This window comes from Microtus pennsylvanicus, chromosome 14 (genome assembly GCF_037038515.1).
Source record: "Microtus pennsylvanicus isolate mMicPen1 chromosome 14, mMicPen1.hap1, whole genome shotgun sequence".
NCBI classification, from domain to species: domain Eukaryota; kingdom Metazoa; phylum Chordata; class Mammalia; order Rodentia; family Cricetidae; genus Microtus; species Microtus pennsylvanicus.
Genome location: NC_134592.1, coordinates 41,277,323 through 41,292,645, shown reverse-complemented (window position 1 = coordinate 41,292,645; position 15,323 = coordinate 41,277,323). Strand labels below are relative to the sequence as shown.

The following is a 15,323-nucleotide window of genomic DNA, read 5'->3' as shown; positions in this document are numbered from 1 at the left end:
CCTGCTGAGTTGTCTTGGTTCCCTTGCCAGAGAGGAGTGACTAATTCATGTGGGTCTGTTTCTGGGCTGTCAAGTCTTCTCGTTCTATTTGTCCGTTCTTTGCCAACACCGCACTGTCCTGATAACAGTAGTTTCATAGATGGTCCTGGTCAGGTAGCGTCACTCTCTTGAATCTGCTCATCTTCTCCTGTCGTATCTGTCCTGGCCTTCGCTGCATTCACTTTAGTACTAGTTTGCTGATAATCACGAAGTAACTTGTCAGAGGTTTTACTAAACTGCCCTGAATCTACAGACCAGCTGGGTAAAACAACCTGCCTTCTTAATAATGGTGGATTTTCCCATTTCATCAAGGTGAAGCGCCTCTCCATGTCTTTAGATTTCCTTTGTTTTCTTACATCATCAGATTTTTGTAGCCTGCCTCCTGTAAGTCATAGACATGTTTTCTTACATTTATTCTCTGGCATAGCTCCGTGCTTCAGTGCACGCATAAATGATACTGCTTTAAACTCAAATCTAATTGCTTATTTTTTTCTATGCATGGAAGAGATTGTTTTTTTATATTAATTGTATTCTGTAACCTTGTTATAATGGCTAATATGTTTTGGGTGTCTCTCTATATGTGTGTGTGCTCAAGTGTGTGTGTGTGGTGTGTGGTGTGTGTGTAGTGTGTGTGGTGTGTGTGTGTGGTGTGTGTGTGGTGTGTGAGTGTGTGTGTGGTGTGGTGTGTGTGTGTGTGTGGTGTTGTGTGGTGTGTGTGTGTGGTATGTGTGTGTGGTGTGTGGTGTGTGTGTGTGAGTGTGTGTGTGGTGTGTGGTGTGTGTGTGGTGTGTGTGGTGTGTGTGTGGTGTGTGTGTGGTGTGTGTGGTGTGTGTGTGGTGTGTGTGGTGTGTGTGTGAGTGTGTGTGTGGTGTGTGTGTGTGAGTGTGTGTGTGGTGTGTGTGTGTGAGTGTGTGTGTGGTGTGTGTGTGGTGTGTGTGTGGTGTGTGTGTATGGTGTGTGTGTGTGAGTGTGTGTGTGGTGTGTGTGTGGTGTGTGTGGTGTGTGTGTGTGGTGTGTGTGTGTGAGTGTGTGTGTGGTGTTGTGTGGTCTGTGTGTGGTATGTGTGTGTGGTGTGTGTGTGAGTGTGTGTGTGGTGTTGTGTGTGTGTGTGTGAGTGTGTGTGGTATTGTGTGGTGTGTGTGTGGTGTGTGTGTGGTGTGTGTGTGAGTGTGTGTGTGGTGTTGTGTGGTGTGTGTGTGTGTGGTGTGTGTGGTGTGTGTGGTGTGTGTGTGGTGTGTGTGTGTGTGGTGTGTGTGTGTGTGGTGTTGTGTGGTGTGTGTGTGCGTGTGTGTGTGTGTGGTGTGTGTGGTGTGTGTGTGCGTGTGTGTGTGTGTGGTGTGTGTGTGCGTGTGTGTGTGTGTGGTGTGTGTGTGCGTGTGTGTGTGTGGTGTGTGTGTGGTGTGTGTGTGGTGTGTGTGTGGTGTTGTGTGGTGTGTGTGTGTGTGGTGTGTGTGTGTGGTGTGTGTGGTGTTGTGTGTGATGTGTGTGTGGTGTGTGTATGTGTGTGTGGTGTGTGTGGTGTGTGTGTGGTGTTGTGTGGTGTGTGTGTGTGTGTGCACGCGTGTGCCCACCTCTGCATGCATGTCTGGAGGCCAGAGACTGACACCAGGAGTCTTTTTCTACTACTTTCCATGCTTTTATTTTTTTGAATATTGAGACAGGGACTCTCACTGAGCCCGGAAATCTCTGTCTGTCTAGGCTAGTTGGCCAGCGAGATCCCAGGATCCAAGTATCTGGGCTTCCCTAATCTAGGGTTACACTAGGGTTACAGGTGTGTGTCACCTTGCCCTGCCTGCCTGTTCCATGGGTTCTGGGACCCAAACTTGGGTCCTCATGCTTCCACGGCAAGCTCTTTATCCACTAAGCCATATCCCCAGTCCAATATTCTACTTCAAAAATTTTCGTGGTTGCCTTAGAGTTTGCAACATACATTTATGACTAATCTGGGTCCACTTGCAAATATTATCCTGCCTCACTGGTAACGCGAGCAGCTTGTACCAGTTTCCTGTTCCTCTCTTCCATCCATTTTCACAACAGTGGCGCTCACTCCACTCGCTCTTCCAAAAGCAAGAAAGCAGAATACTTTTCCCTATTAGTGTTCTGGTGTTAGAGCAACTAAAGGTAAGGGGGAAAAAAGCCTTTTCTTTTCCTTTCCTTGGTTCCGTCTGTGCTTCCCTGCCTTGCTGTTTTTTTTCTTTTTTCTTTTTATGAGGTTTCGAGTTTCTGATTCGTGCTATTTTCAAAATCTTTCCACGTTTCCCACAAGGCAGGTCTGCTGGCAACAGCTGGCCTTGGTTTTGCTTGCCTAAGGAGGTCTCCTGGACCTCGTTTCGAAGAAAGGAAGGTACTTAGACTCTTCTATACTTTTGAAGGATAATGTCATCAAGCATAGGATTTGGGGTTATTGGGAGTTTTTTTTTTCTCCCAATGTTTTAAAATCTTTCATTCCACTGTCTTCTTGCTAGAATGGCTTTGACAAAAAGGTTGGTGTGGTGTCATCTTTGCTTCTGTGTAGATAAGCTGTCTCCTCTCACATCCTTTATTCCCAGTCTTTTCTTTCTAGCTTATCTTCTTTTGATTCTCCAGATTAAAAACACTATTCCTGGATGCAAAGCGTTTTTTTCCCAATCTTTGTGGTTAATTTTTCTGAGAATCCAGCATCTATGTTTTGATTTTTATCACTAGGTTTTGAAATTTCCGAGCTTCCGATATCCCCCTTCTGTTACAGTTTGGTTTCATATTTTGTCATTGTTCTAGTTGTTCATTGTTTGGTTTCATATTTTGTCATTGCCTAGTTGTTGGGAATTATTCCTTTTTTATTTTTTTTGGTGTGGCATTTCCGTTCTAGAAGTTTGTATTGATAAAACTTCTTCAAATCATGGATTTCTCTTTTTTTTTTTGTTTTTCTGGGTCCAGTCTGTCTACTGATGAGCCCAACTTGGGCATTTTTTTTTTATCGCCAGAACTTGCAGTTATTCTAAGCTTTCTTTACTGTGCATGCATTGCTCATCTGATATTACCTACTGTACATATTTTCCATGACAGTCCTTAATGTATTAACAGGTTATTTTACCTTTCTGGTCTCCTTTACGTTTAAGCCTGATTCTGTTGTTTGGATTGTCATTTCAGACCATGGCTGGTGTGTGTGTGTGTGCATGTGTGTGTGTGTGTGTGTGTGCATGTGTGTGTATACATGTGGAGGATGCACACGCATGGGTGTGCATATGCTTGCAGAGGCCATGAGTTGGCATTAGGAGTCTCCCTCGGGCTGTCTCTACCTTATTTTTTGAGACAGGGTCTCTCACCAATTTAACTGGACTTGCTAGTCAGCGAACCCCAAGAGTCCTCCTATCTCCACCTTCCAGCTCTGGGGTTACAGAAGCCACTTTTTGCATGGGCTGTGGGATTGAAGACAACTCCGCATGTTTGAGCCATAAGCATTTTACCAACTGAGCTATCTGTCCAACCCCTTCCTCTTTCTTTTTCCCCTTTTTGCCTTGGCACTTCTTATTTTAAAACAGATGTGCTATATTAGGAACATAGTAGACAGGCCTATAGTTTACAGTTTCAGTCTGACTGAGAGTTAGGCTATTACTATCTGCTGTAGCAATCAGAGACTAAAATTTCCTCCAGTATCTATGTTTTCATTTGCCATGATGTCTTTGGGTGTCCCTGAACACTCTACTGTAGGGTGAGAGGCTTGAGTTCCTCTAGGTGTGCTCTCCTGCTGTCCTGCGCTTGGGTCTCAGTCCTGTTGTTACTCTGAGCTGAGTATTCCCTTTCTCCAACATGCAATGTCAGAACTGACTAGAACTGGTGTTTTCATTTGCTTAGATTGGTTTGACTTTGTAGGCCCCAGTTGGGAAGGGACTGATAAAATCATTTTTTTCTGGAGGGCTGTTGAGCCTAGTTGAGGAGAAACCTAGAATTATTTGGTTCTTATTTTTATTTTATTTCTTTATTTTCTATTGTGTTTTAAAGGAAGGCATACAACCTAGGGGTTTTATTGTGACACTCTTGTACATATGCGTCATCTCGCTTTGTTTAGCACCTCGTTGCCTTTCCCTAGCTGCTTTCCCTCCTTCCCACTAGATCCTCCCACTGCTTCCATGGTGCACATATTGCATTGCCCTCCCTTGTCCCTTATGGACTCCTTTTAAATCTCTTTCTTCTCTCTCCTATACACACACTGTGTGTGTGTGTGTGTGTGTGTGTGTGTGCATGCTTGCCCCTTTTGACAAAAGCAAAAGGATATTGCTCACAGATTTTCGTATCAGGATCTGGTTGTGTTCCTAGGGGGAAACTCAGCCAAGTTGAAACAGTAAAACTAAGGAAAGTCCATAGGTGAGAGCGTATGGACTTGTGTTCTCAAGTTGCTTTACACTGAGCCTGGACGAGTCCTGGACTCCAGTTTCAAGTGCTCCTGTGGCTTGTGGTTCTGGCTCGGTTCCAGGTAAACTGTGAGCTCCCAGTGTGCTGCTGTATAGTTTTATGTCAGCTTGACCCAAGCTGAAGTCATCTGAGAGGAGGAAAACTCAATTAAGAAAATGTCTCCCTAAGATCAACCTGTAGGCAAGTCTGTAAGGCAATTTTTCTTAATTAGTGATTGATGGGAGAGGCCCTAGCCCATTGTGGGTGGTGTCATCCCTGGGCTGGAGGTTGTGAGTTCTCTAAGAAAACAGGCTGAGCAAGTCATGAGGAGCAAGGCCGTAAGCAGCACCCCTCCATGGCTTCTGCATCAGCTCCTGCCTCTAGGTTCCTGCCCTGCTTAAGATCCCGTCCTGACTTCCTTCAATGGTGAGCAGTGATTTGGAAGTGTAGGCCAAATGAACCTTTTCCGACAGTTGTTCCTCTGTGACTTCAATCGTGATTAAATAACTAAAGATTTCAGTTTGATTAACTATTTTCCTTGTCACGAAGATGGAAGTGACAGTTGTGGGTTTTATCTTTCGGTGTTGTTTGGTTTTGGTGGTACTGAATAGCAAACCCAGGACAGTTAGGCAAGAGCTCTACCACTGAGTTACACCCCCAGCATGGGTTCTATGCCCTTTTCCCTTGGAGCAGAAAACTGGAAATACCCTTAGCATTTCTTAGTGAATTCTCTTTTAAAGAAACCTATCTGGGCTATTCAGGTGGGGGGGGGGGGAAGCACTTGTTATGCAAACCCAGTGACTCTGGACGGAGAGAGAGAACCAACTCCTGAAAGTTGTCCTCTGACCTCCATGAGAGTCGCTACCTGAATTAGAAAGCGTTACTTTGGAAGTGTTACTCTTTGTTCTATATGTTCTATTTGTATTGTTTATAAATTCAGACAAAATACATCTTTTCCTTTGTTTTGATTTTCGTAAAGAAAAAAATGCTTAATGCCTCAATTTTCTAAACATATCCCTTCTGAATCATTTACTTTTATCATTGTTATTCTTGTTACAAATACATAGAAGGAGAAGAGGAGGAGGAGCAGGAAAAGGGGAGGGGTTAGAGGAGGAGGAAAAGGGCCCCAAAGGGCAATGCTAAGCCAGGAATCATTCGGTAAAGCTCATCTTCCCTACACAGTTGGTTTTATTTTAAACTGTGGACTCCTGGTATATGTCACTTGCAAAAGGCTCATTGCTCCATATTTTTGTAGCAATTTAAATTCCAGTTTTACTCTGACTCCTCGTGAATCACTGCAAATCGGGTTAAAGGTCAATGAAGTCATTTTGCAATGTTCTTTTAAACTCCTTAGCAAATTCTGCAAAGTGAGTTGGAGTGGACCTTGGACACTGGTAAAGATTGTGAAGTGATGAAATGAGACTGTTCACACACATGTACTTATTTGGTAGCAACCTAAATGCGTGCGTTAATAGGTAGTTTATAAAAAGAGTGATCTTAGTTTTATTCAATAAGAAAATTTGCCTTTTAGGGTTCTGTTGTTAGTAGGATTTTCTGAACGAGGAGATCATATCCGGCATCTTTGTAATTGTGTTTAAACTACTTGGTTAAATATTACTGGTCTTCATGTTTGTATCTATTTATAGTCACACACAAAATATCATATCTTATATGTTTTTATACAGGAAAATGGAAGCTTGAGGAAAATGTAATATATATTCAGAAATATCTTGTTCACTGAATTATCAGTTTAAACTTTTTGAAATAATAAAAAATACTTTTAAGTGAGTTAGACCTGCTAATACACAATGTCCATATTTTTATTTTTAAAACATTATATTCTACAGCTATGCTCCCTGGCCAGGGACAATTGCTTAAGAGTATAAGGAAGAAAATGATTGAGGATTTTAGAACTGTCATTTCTGCAGATGGAAATGCTCCGGGAAGCTATGATGTCAGAGAGTCTAGAAGCATTTCCACTAACATGATTGGCATTTTTGAATAGTCGAAACTGGTTAAAGTACAGAAGCCCAACTCATTGCTGCTAGCAGACACGTGAATGTGGGGATGGTAAAAAGAAGACCACCAGCATCCCTTGATGGCTTCCTATTGCCATCTATTGTTTCCAGCACTTTCCGTGTGCCATAACCGTCCAAATACCATCCCCACTTCACAAGGGAGTAAACCGGGGCACAAAGAGGGTTATCAGGTTTTGAGGACTGTCGTGCATAGCCAAACTCACTCTGAATTCTGGAGTCCAGAGTGTTCCGCTAAAAAAATAGTTTCATGATTAAAAACAAATGGAAGACAAGTAAATATTTTTGGTCTTTTCCTCTTTTCAGATACTTCCTATAGCTCTTTTGGAAGGGTATAGTGTTTTAGACTTCAAACAAAAATAGTATTAAAATCAATCTACATAGTCTTAGCTTTTTGTTTGAAGCCAGGGAGGGCGTTGTGCACGCTAGAAAACTGCTGAGCTCCTGAGATATATTCCCAGCTCTAATCGTCTCTTCATGGGTCGATTGAGACGCGTTATGCATTGTTTATTGTCTTACTAGACTTGGACATTATGTATATTTATAGAGGTCATTACTTTTAGATTTGAATATAATTTAAATCTACCACAGATACCTACATAAATATGCAACCCAAAGTTAGATTGGAAGAATGTACTAATAAGGCAAAGATGAGGTATTAAACAATTTAGTGTCAGGTGGAGAGTCTCAAGCAGAGGCCCCATCCAGGCTCAGATGTACCCCCAATACCTGTGTGCACACGCGCATGCATGTGCGTGCGTGCGTGCGTGCGTGTGTGTGTGTGTGTGTGTGTGTGCAGTGTTCCTTGTTGAGCTCAGGATACATAAAACAATAGAAGCCCATACTGACATGGCCTAGCTAAATTATGCTCCCAAAACTCGACCAAAAGTGCTTGTTTTATTTCATAGCTCCTTGCATAGCAGGTAGGCGGTCCCCTATCTAGGTCTGCAGGTTAGGGGACGCGGTGTTCCTTCCTGTAGTCTAAACAGTGAACCAAAGGCAGTCTCAAAGGACTCTTGCACCTTTTCTGTACCCATTTAAGATTATCTTTGTCTCTTTTGAAAGCAACGTGGAAACAAAGTAAGTCTTCTCAAAGCCTTTCCTCTTTCACTCCAATTCAGGCTTAGGCGTCACTTATTAAAGCTGTTACTTGTTTGTTAATGCTTAAGACGGTTTGTTTTAAAATGGCCCTGCAACTTCACTTCCTTTGAGAGGTTTGGCAAGAAGGATTTGTTTTAAATTTTTAATTGTATTCGCTCAGTAATCCAACGTCGGCCCAGAAAAATCGTAATGACGTGGAGACTTCCCTTGTTCTGTGGCAGGGCGCAGAGCCTGAGCCGCCTCCGGGTCACCTGGAAAGGAGGGACCCCACTCTAACACTAGGGGACTGGCTGCCACGACGCAAAGTCGGGTTTTTTAATTTTTGTGCAACTGGAAACTCAAGAGGGCTTGGGCGGCAACCGGGTCCAGCCCCGTCGCTGAGGAACGAGCCAGCCTCAGATGACTCCAGACAGCAGGGCGGTGCGAGCCAGGCTCGGACCTCGGCAGCCCCCTCTCCCGAGCAGCGCCTCCCAAAGCCAGACGTCGCCGCCGCCGAAGTCGCCAAGTCCCCAGCCCCGGGATCAGCCGCACCCCTTCGCCCCTTTCTCTGCCCTCCCCAGCCGCACACAGACAAGCACGTGAGCGGGGCAGCGCGTCCCAGCTGGGGCTCAGCTGACCGCCTGCCGATTGGCTGAGGGCAACGTGGGCTGGGGTGGGGCCTGGCCGCCTGCGTCGCTCGCCATTGGCTCTCGAGGAACCCGCCTCTGCTCAGGTGAGGCGGGTCCGCGGGCGCGCGCCTCCGTCGGGCTCGGCGGCTGAGGCGCGCGCCCTCCTGGGCTCCGCTCCCCTCCCCTCGCCGCGCGCCCGAGCGCGCCTCCGCCCTTGCCCGCCCCCTGCCGCTGCCTCAGCGCCTCAGTGCACAGAGCCTCCTCGTCTGAGGGGACGCGAGGACTGTCCTCGCTGCCGTCGTGGGCAGTGGCTGGCCAGGCCCTGACAAGCGAGCCCCAGGAGCGCCTGGGAGCCCGAGCCGGAGCCCGGCGAGCGCAGCTTGCAGCTCCCGCCTCGCCGTCCCGGGGGGGCGTCTCGCCTCGCACCCCGCCTCTGGACTTGCCCCTTTCTCTGCGCGTGCGGACCGAGCCAGCGCTTAGGCCGTGAGCGAGCCCGGGGGCCGCCGGCGGGGGAAGGCACCGCGGGCACCGATTCGCCATGGAGGGCGCCGGCGGCGAGAACGAGAAGAAAAAGTAAGCCGGGCCGCCGCGTTCCCGGGGGCTGGCCTTTTTTGTCTCCGCTCCCCTCCCGTCCCCCCCCCCCCCCAACCTCCCAGCCTCGCGCGCCGGGCTCCCCCGCGGTCCACGTCGCCATCTTGGCGCGGGGGGTGGGAGTCGCGGGCCCAGCGCTCGGCGGGGCTGGGGTCTCCGCCCCGGACGCCCGCCCCGCGCCGTCGCAGCCCAGCCTGCCCCGCGCGCCTATCCGGCCGAGCCGGCCAGGGCCGAGTACGCCCCTCTCGCTTCCGCGCCTTCCCGCCGCCCCTGTCCTCCGCGGTCGCCGCGATCAGCCGGCCCCGGGCGGACCCTGCGCGCGCTGCCAGCTTCTTGGGGTCGAGGCCGACCTGGGACGCCCACCCCCGAGCCGCCTGGCTGAGCCGCGGCCGCCGCCGCCGCCTTTGTACGCTAGGGAGTTGCTCCGGGGGCCCGAAGATGCTAACTTTCTAGTTTGCACGTGCGGCTCTCGTTGTGATCTGGGAAAACTTGCCGCCTCCGGAGTAACGGGAATTTGGGGAAACGGCGTCATTTTAAACAACTTGCAGTTTTTACAAACTTGTGCCTTGCATCGCCTGACAGGAGAGGCCGGGCGTTGCTTGTGAATATGTATATGCCTCTTTCACTCCTGAAAACAGCTTACTGTTAGTTTTGGTTCTACTTAGGCCGGTAATTTAATGAGATGGAGGGGGGGGGGTGTATAATAAGAGCAAATGAAGCACATCAGTTACAATGTTGCAAATGTGTTGGAACACCTGAAAAGAATTGTATCAGGAAATGTATCCGAAGTGAGAAATTGTCCGTGAAAACTTGCTGTAAGTTTATGAAACATCTTGTGGTTGGAGTCTGAGGAGCACCTTCTAGAATGAAGAGTGCAGCTAGTGGTAGTAAGATCGACCCCTGCCGCCAGCACACAGTTCTGTCTTCTTCGGGATTTTAACCTTGAGGAAATCAGTGTAAGGAGGTGAAGGTTTATAGTAAGAACTGTGGTTAGAAGACTGGCTTAATGTACTGCTAAATCCTTCCAGTCTTCAGGAAGAGATTAATTCCCCTTATCCATAGCAGCAGAAGAGAATTGATTCGTCTTCTTGCTGTTCTGTGGGCCCCTTATCTTGGTCCTTACTCCATAGAAGGTTCACAGAAAGTTTGTATGCACCAAAGGAAGCACTTTGAAAATGTTTTAAAGTGAGCCAACAAGTCGAGACGAAGCACCACGAGTTACCAGAATTAGTTGCAATTAATTTTGCAGAAGTGACTACAATGATTTTGATGAAATGATGGGGCTGCTATGCTCTAAACGTTCGGTAGATTGCTATTGTGTAGTGCCAACTTACTGGCCTTATTAAGTGCTGAATTATTTAATACAGTACACAGTTATACACCCACTGGTTATATGCAGTGTTATTTTTTTAATCAAAAATAATTTTATAGTGAATGAGTGAATTAGCTTTTGTGCATTGGGCACAGTTCTAAATGGTTTTTCCCCAGACCCATCTGTTAATTTTTTTCATTGAAGATGTTAGCTGCTTTAGATCAGATGGGATTATATTTCTTAATATAGAGATTCTTAATATCGCTAAAAGATAATAAACATATAAGTGATGGGTCACTCAGCAACTTTTAGGTGCTGTTTTTTAAAGATGTGCTTTTGAAATCATAATTTATTTGAAACATAATTGAAATATTGGGAGGTAAAGATTTTCTTTTTGCAATTTTTTCATCTTAAATGAGCTTCCCAAGTAAACTTGGGAGAACGAATTTTGCTTTTTTAATAGAAGGTATTGAAAACATAAACCTTGAATATTTGGAAGAAAACAGAACAGAAAACTGCACGATGGATTTAACAGTGGGTATGGGGTGTTGACTTCTTAGTTGTTGGGACTGCACTTGACTCACTTAGCGTGCATATGGATTCTTAGATTTCAGAAAACACGTCACACTCATTCTCTATTTCAAACTTCAAGTAGTTATTGGCTCACTAAAGTAAAATCTCTAAGAAAAATATTTCTTAATTTCCTTTTTTAGCTTTGCTCACTTAAAATCAAACACATTTAGTCATAGTTTTTCTTATTACAATTTAGCTTTTTCCCTTGTTTGAAGAATCAGCATTCTGAAGATTTAGAGGGTAGGGATAGATACCCACAAGTTGGAGTCCCAACTCTTTTTTTTTTTTTGATCACTGGCAAGTTAGCAAATATTTTTGGATTATATGCCCCCCCTCCAGGTGATAATACTACCCTTCTGGAATGAGGTAATGGATTTAAAGTATTTAGGCCAACATGGAATGGGAGTCTTTGTAACATTCTGTATACTTCAAAATATGTGTTAATTGTTACAGTTCAGACTTCTATAACCTTTAGACCGCTCTCCCTCTTTCTTTCTCTCTCTCTCTCTCTATATATATATATATGTGTGTGTGTGTGTGTACATATATATATATATATCTTCTGTGCCTTTATGTATTTTTTTCCCTATAGCTCAAAAACTGAAAAGACTAGTATTGAATTCAAAGGTTGAAAAGGGATCTTTCCTGTTGAAGCAGTATCCCTGGGCCATGGCAACTATCATCAGTTGTTTCACTGAGCATATGATATACTCTCATCACAATTCCTCTTCTGAGTGTTTCCTCCCTAAATAGGTCATTTTGAATTTACTCTGGGCTCTAGACATAACACATACTCTAGCCGTGCTGTTTATTTCAGCAAGAGAGTCCCAAGGTAATGTAGCTTTAGGTTTTAGAACTGGTAACCTTTTTTTTTTTTTGTCTGTTCTGATGCGCTAGTTTTGAGTAGACAATTATAAATGCTGATTTCTGTAGGAACTCAGTAGCAATAAGGTGCTTTGCTTAGCCTACCTCAATATTTACGACCATTGGCCTTTGTCTCAAGGCAAGGCTTTGAGTTTGTATTCGTCAGTTGCGTGCAGCTCATTTGTATGAAATGTGGGTTAATACACTCTCCCGTTTAGTGTTTACTGAGCTGACAGGGTATTTGGACATTCACTCCTGTTCACTCCTATAAGCACCTTGTACTACAGTCTAGAGAGTGCCCCAGCTTTCTGTGGGTTGGCTTCTGTTGTCCTTGTGGCTCTGGTGTCCATGCTCAAGCTTTTAGATATTGTGCTTACATTCCAAGTTTTTGTATGTCAAGGATGGTGTATAGGAGGCTAAGGCAGATTAGTCTCTTGACTTTTTTATATATAAGAATTTAGAATAGTTTATGTTGTTTGGTTGTAAGATGTTATTCCCATACATGAATATTAAAGCTTTAGGTTAAACCTCTTAAAATAGTTTTTAAAAAGATGGGTATCTGAAGCACTGCATCACTTTTTTATCTAAGATTGTTAACAAAGGTCCCTTTCCTTATCAGGAGAAAATAATCCAAATATAGATGTGGGGCTGAACTGCCTTCCTACCAAGAAACTGATTTTAACTCAGAAGGAAAAAGGTACTTTGTTTCAGTCCCCCACCCCCTTTGGGACTAGATAGCAACAGGTGGGTTTTATCTAGTTTTTTGTTGCTTGTGGTATAGATACTTATTTGCATGTTTTCTGCTTTATTCTGAAGGGTTTAAAAAGGAATTTAACCAGCCAATGTTGTCATTGCTCAGCGTTTTTTTGATAAAAGTGTAGTGAGAATGTTTCAACTAACCATAGGTTTTAATTATAACAATTTTGTCTCCATCTCTTGAAGTGAAAAAAAACAGAAATACTTGGTATGTGCATTGAATTTGATTTAACATTCATGCTTTCTCCAATAAAAATTAACAAACTCATCTGTTTGCTAGGCATAATCTTTTAGACAAATATAGAATTCAAAATTCTAAAGCAAATTTAAAGATATTACTCCAAGACAATCTCCCTATTGCCTTTGAAGTGATTGTGTATGTTTTATTTAGTTCTTTAAAAAGACTTAACATAAAATATCCTATTCTAGCCATTATAAAATTTATCAATGGCAAATTTTGTCATATGACCAATTGTCTTGCAAAAGTGGATCTATAGCCATTTTACAACTCCCAGCTTCCCACACTGGTGCCACCATTCTTTCTGAATCACAAACCTGGCTGCTCTGAATGCGCATGAAACTAGAGTCATATGAGTTTTGTCTTTCTGTGAATTTTATTTCTGATGATGTCCTTTCATTCACGTAGTGGTTTGTCCTCTGTTTCCCTTGAAGACTTTCTGTTTATAACTATGCTGCATTGTTTGTCCACTGACACTTGGATTACTTCTCCTTTGCCTCTGCTGTGTTGCTGAGAACATATATGCAAATATCTCATGAAGGTCCTGTTCCCAGTCTGCTAAATTATAAAACAGTAAATAAGTTTTTGAGGAACTTCCGTACCTTTTCAATAGTAGTTTCTACCTTTTTAATATTCCTTTCAATAGTGCACAAACATTATTTCTCTAGTCCCTCCCTAGCACTTTGTAGGGTTTTTTGTCTGTTTTGTTTTTTTGTTTCTTTCTGGAGAGGAGGCAGGACATTTGTTCTTTGTGGTGGTCATCCAAATAAATATATTGAAGAGATTGTTTTTGGCTTGTGAATGGTCAGTAAACATGACTCTACTTACAACAAAATAAAGCAAAATGTCAGAGCACAGAGAAAGCTTTAAAGAATAATGTTAAATACTTTTAAAATGGGAGTGAAATTTTTCTAGTAGCTTGGAAAGAGTTGGTCTACTAGAGTTTTCTCAGAAAGGAATATTTAGTGTCAACTAGTGTAAATTTGTTCTTTTGAAAATAAAGCCTCGTTTAAGATAGTAATTGAAATGGTACCATTTTTATAAAACAAAATATTCTCATTTAATTGTTCTGCTCATCTCCACTGTCGTTTATTAATGTTTTCCCATTAAATTCTTCTTGGTTAGAATACTTAATATAAAGATTATTTTAAGGTATCATGTTGAAATTTTATTTAATGGGGGAAAAGCTAGTAGTGGAACATAGCTTCTGTCTACTGTCCTTGGTTGATTAGAGCTATCATACTTAGACAAATCAAAAGTGTTCTTTAATGTTGCTGTTGTCACTGAGGAGTGACAAGTGTTCTCTATTTCTCCCCTTTTCCTAATAGCTTGTGAAGATATGTTTGTCCAGCTAAAAAACACTGGTAAAAGTAAGCAGAGTTTAAGGGTGGAAAATTGGAGTCTTAAAATTGTTTGATCTGTTGTATGGGTCTTATAAAAGTAGACACTAAACAAGTTCCTGTAAACAGACCTATTCTTTTATCCACTGTAAGATTGGGTATATTTTTCTATAGGCAAAATCTTAAATAGACTAGGTTTGAAAAACATCTAATAGGAAATACTGTCATTCATGAGCCCTAAGTATTTGAATGAACAAATAAAACAGCTAGTGAATAATTGAATGAGCAAAAAGAATGCAGAGGATTTTAAAGGGTGCTTGTTTTCTTTTTTGAAGTCTTCCTATATCCCTTGATTATTTTTTCATAGGAACCTTTCTTATGATTTGTAATCCTCATGCTACTTTTTCAATCTTGAATTCTAGTTTTCTCTCACCTTTTTGATACTGTTTCTATTTATTAAACCCAGACTAAAGAACATATTTTGTTAATAAACATAGATGTGCATTATGTCCAAGGCCTGGGAAGTAAGTTAGTATCCTTTAAAGTATGTTAAAAATGTCTCTCTGTTCTCTGCGTTCTGAGTAAAGAAGACACCTGTGTGTGGCTGAGGACTGTCTGCCAGGTAAACATGTGGAACGTAGTCACTCTCGTCTCATCGTTAGCAGACATTTGTTATGTGTGGTACACCTCCATCTCAAGTGGATAAGTGCGTATTCTCTGGATCCTGACTGCCAAGGATTCCATTTTGTGCCACTGAGTGATATTTAACTTCCCATGCCTCTTTTTGCCATATTACAAGCATTAAACATATATAGCCTTATGAAAATATGATACATAATAAATAGAATATTAGTGATTGTTACTAACTGTGCAAGTATTTTGTTGATGGAATACAATGACTAAAATAAAATTGCTCTTTTAAAAAATTCATCTATGGGTCATCCATAGGACAACTTTAGTGTTACAGGCTTAAAATTAACAGGCTGCTATTGGATTCTGTTTACTGCCATCAAGAAGGCAATCAATTCAGTTCTGCTATAGTAAACAAAGAACATTCCAGAATGTCTTGAAGAATTTGGGTAAGACTTCAGATCTGGCCTTTAGGTTTTTATGACCATACTATAATGCAAGCCTTCTCAGAGAACATTTTGAACATTTTTTCTTTTAAAAAAAAAATTACATGATTACTATTTATTCGTGTTCATTGTAATTATATAAATATAGAATTATAGAGTAGAAGAAAAACTAAAAATTCCCTTCATTACTACCAGTACTACCAGCTTGATGAAGCAATTGCCCCTAAAGTTCAGTGTGTCTCTGGGTTAGGGTTAAAAAAAAAATATGTTCAATGTGTCTCTGATAGATCATTTTAATTCACATAATTCTCTATTTACATAATTTAAAATATTTGTTCTGCCCAGCTTTTTATATGTATTCCTTCATTTAATCTTTTTTCCTTTAATACTATATCTTAACTATCTTTCATTGCTAGTT

General features: G+C 42.5%; 1 protein-coding gene across 2 annotated transcripts in view; it reads left to right on the top strand.

Moving 5' to 3' along the window:
- The first annotated feature begins 8,401 nt into the window (after positions 1–8,401).
- The window catches only part of Hif1a (hypoxia inducible factor 1 subunit alpha), a 44,525-nt gene continuing 37,603 nt past the window's right edge, over positions 8,402–15,323 (top strand). Inside the window, exon 1 of one of the 2 annotated variants that reach the window (XM_075948265.1) lies at positions 8,402–8,728. In XM_075948265.1, coding sequence (XP_075804380.1) covers positions 8,694–8,728 — 35 coding nt within the window. In that variant the 5' untranslated portion in view covers positions 8,402–8,693. The remainder of the gene's footprint in view (positions 8,729–15,323) is intronic. The other variant, XM_075948264.1, reaches the window with a different exon arrangement.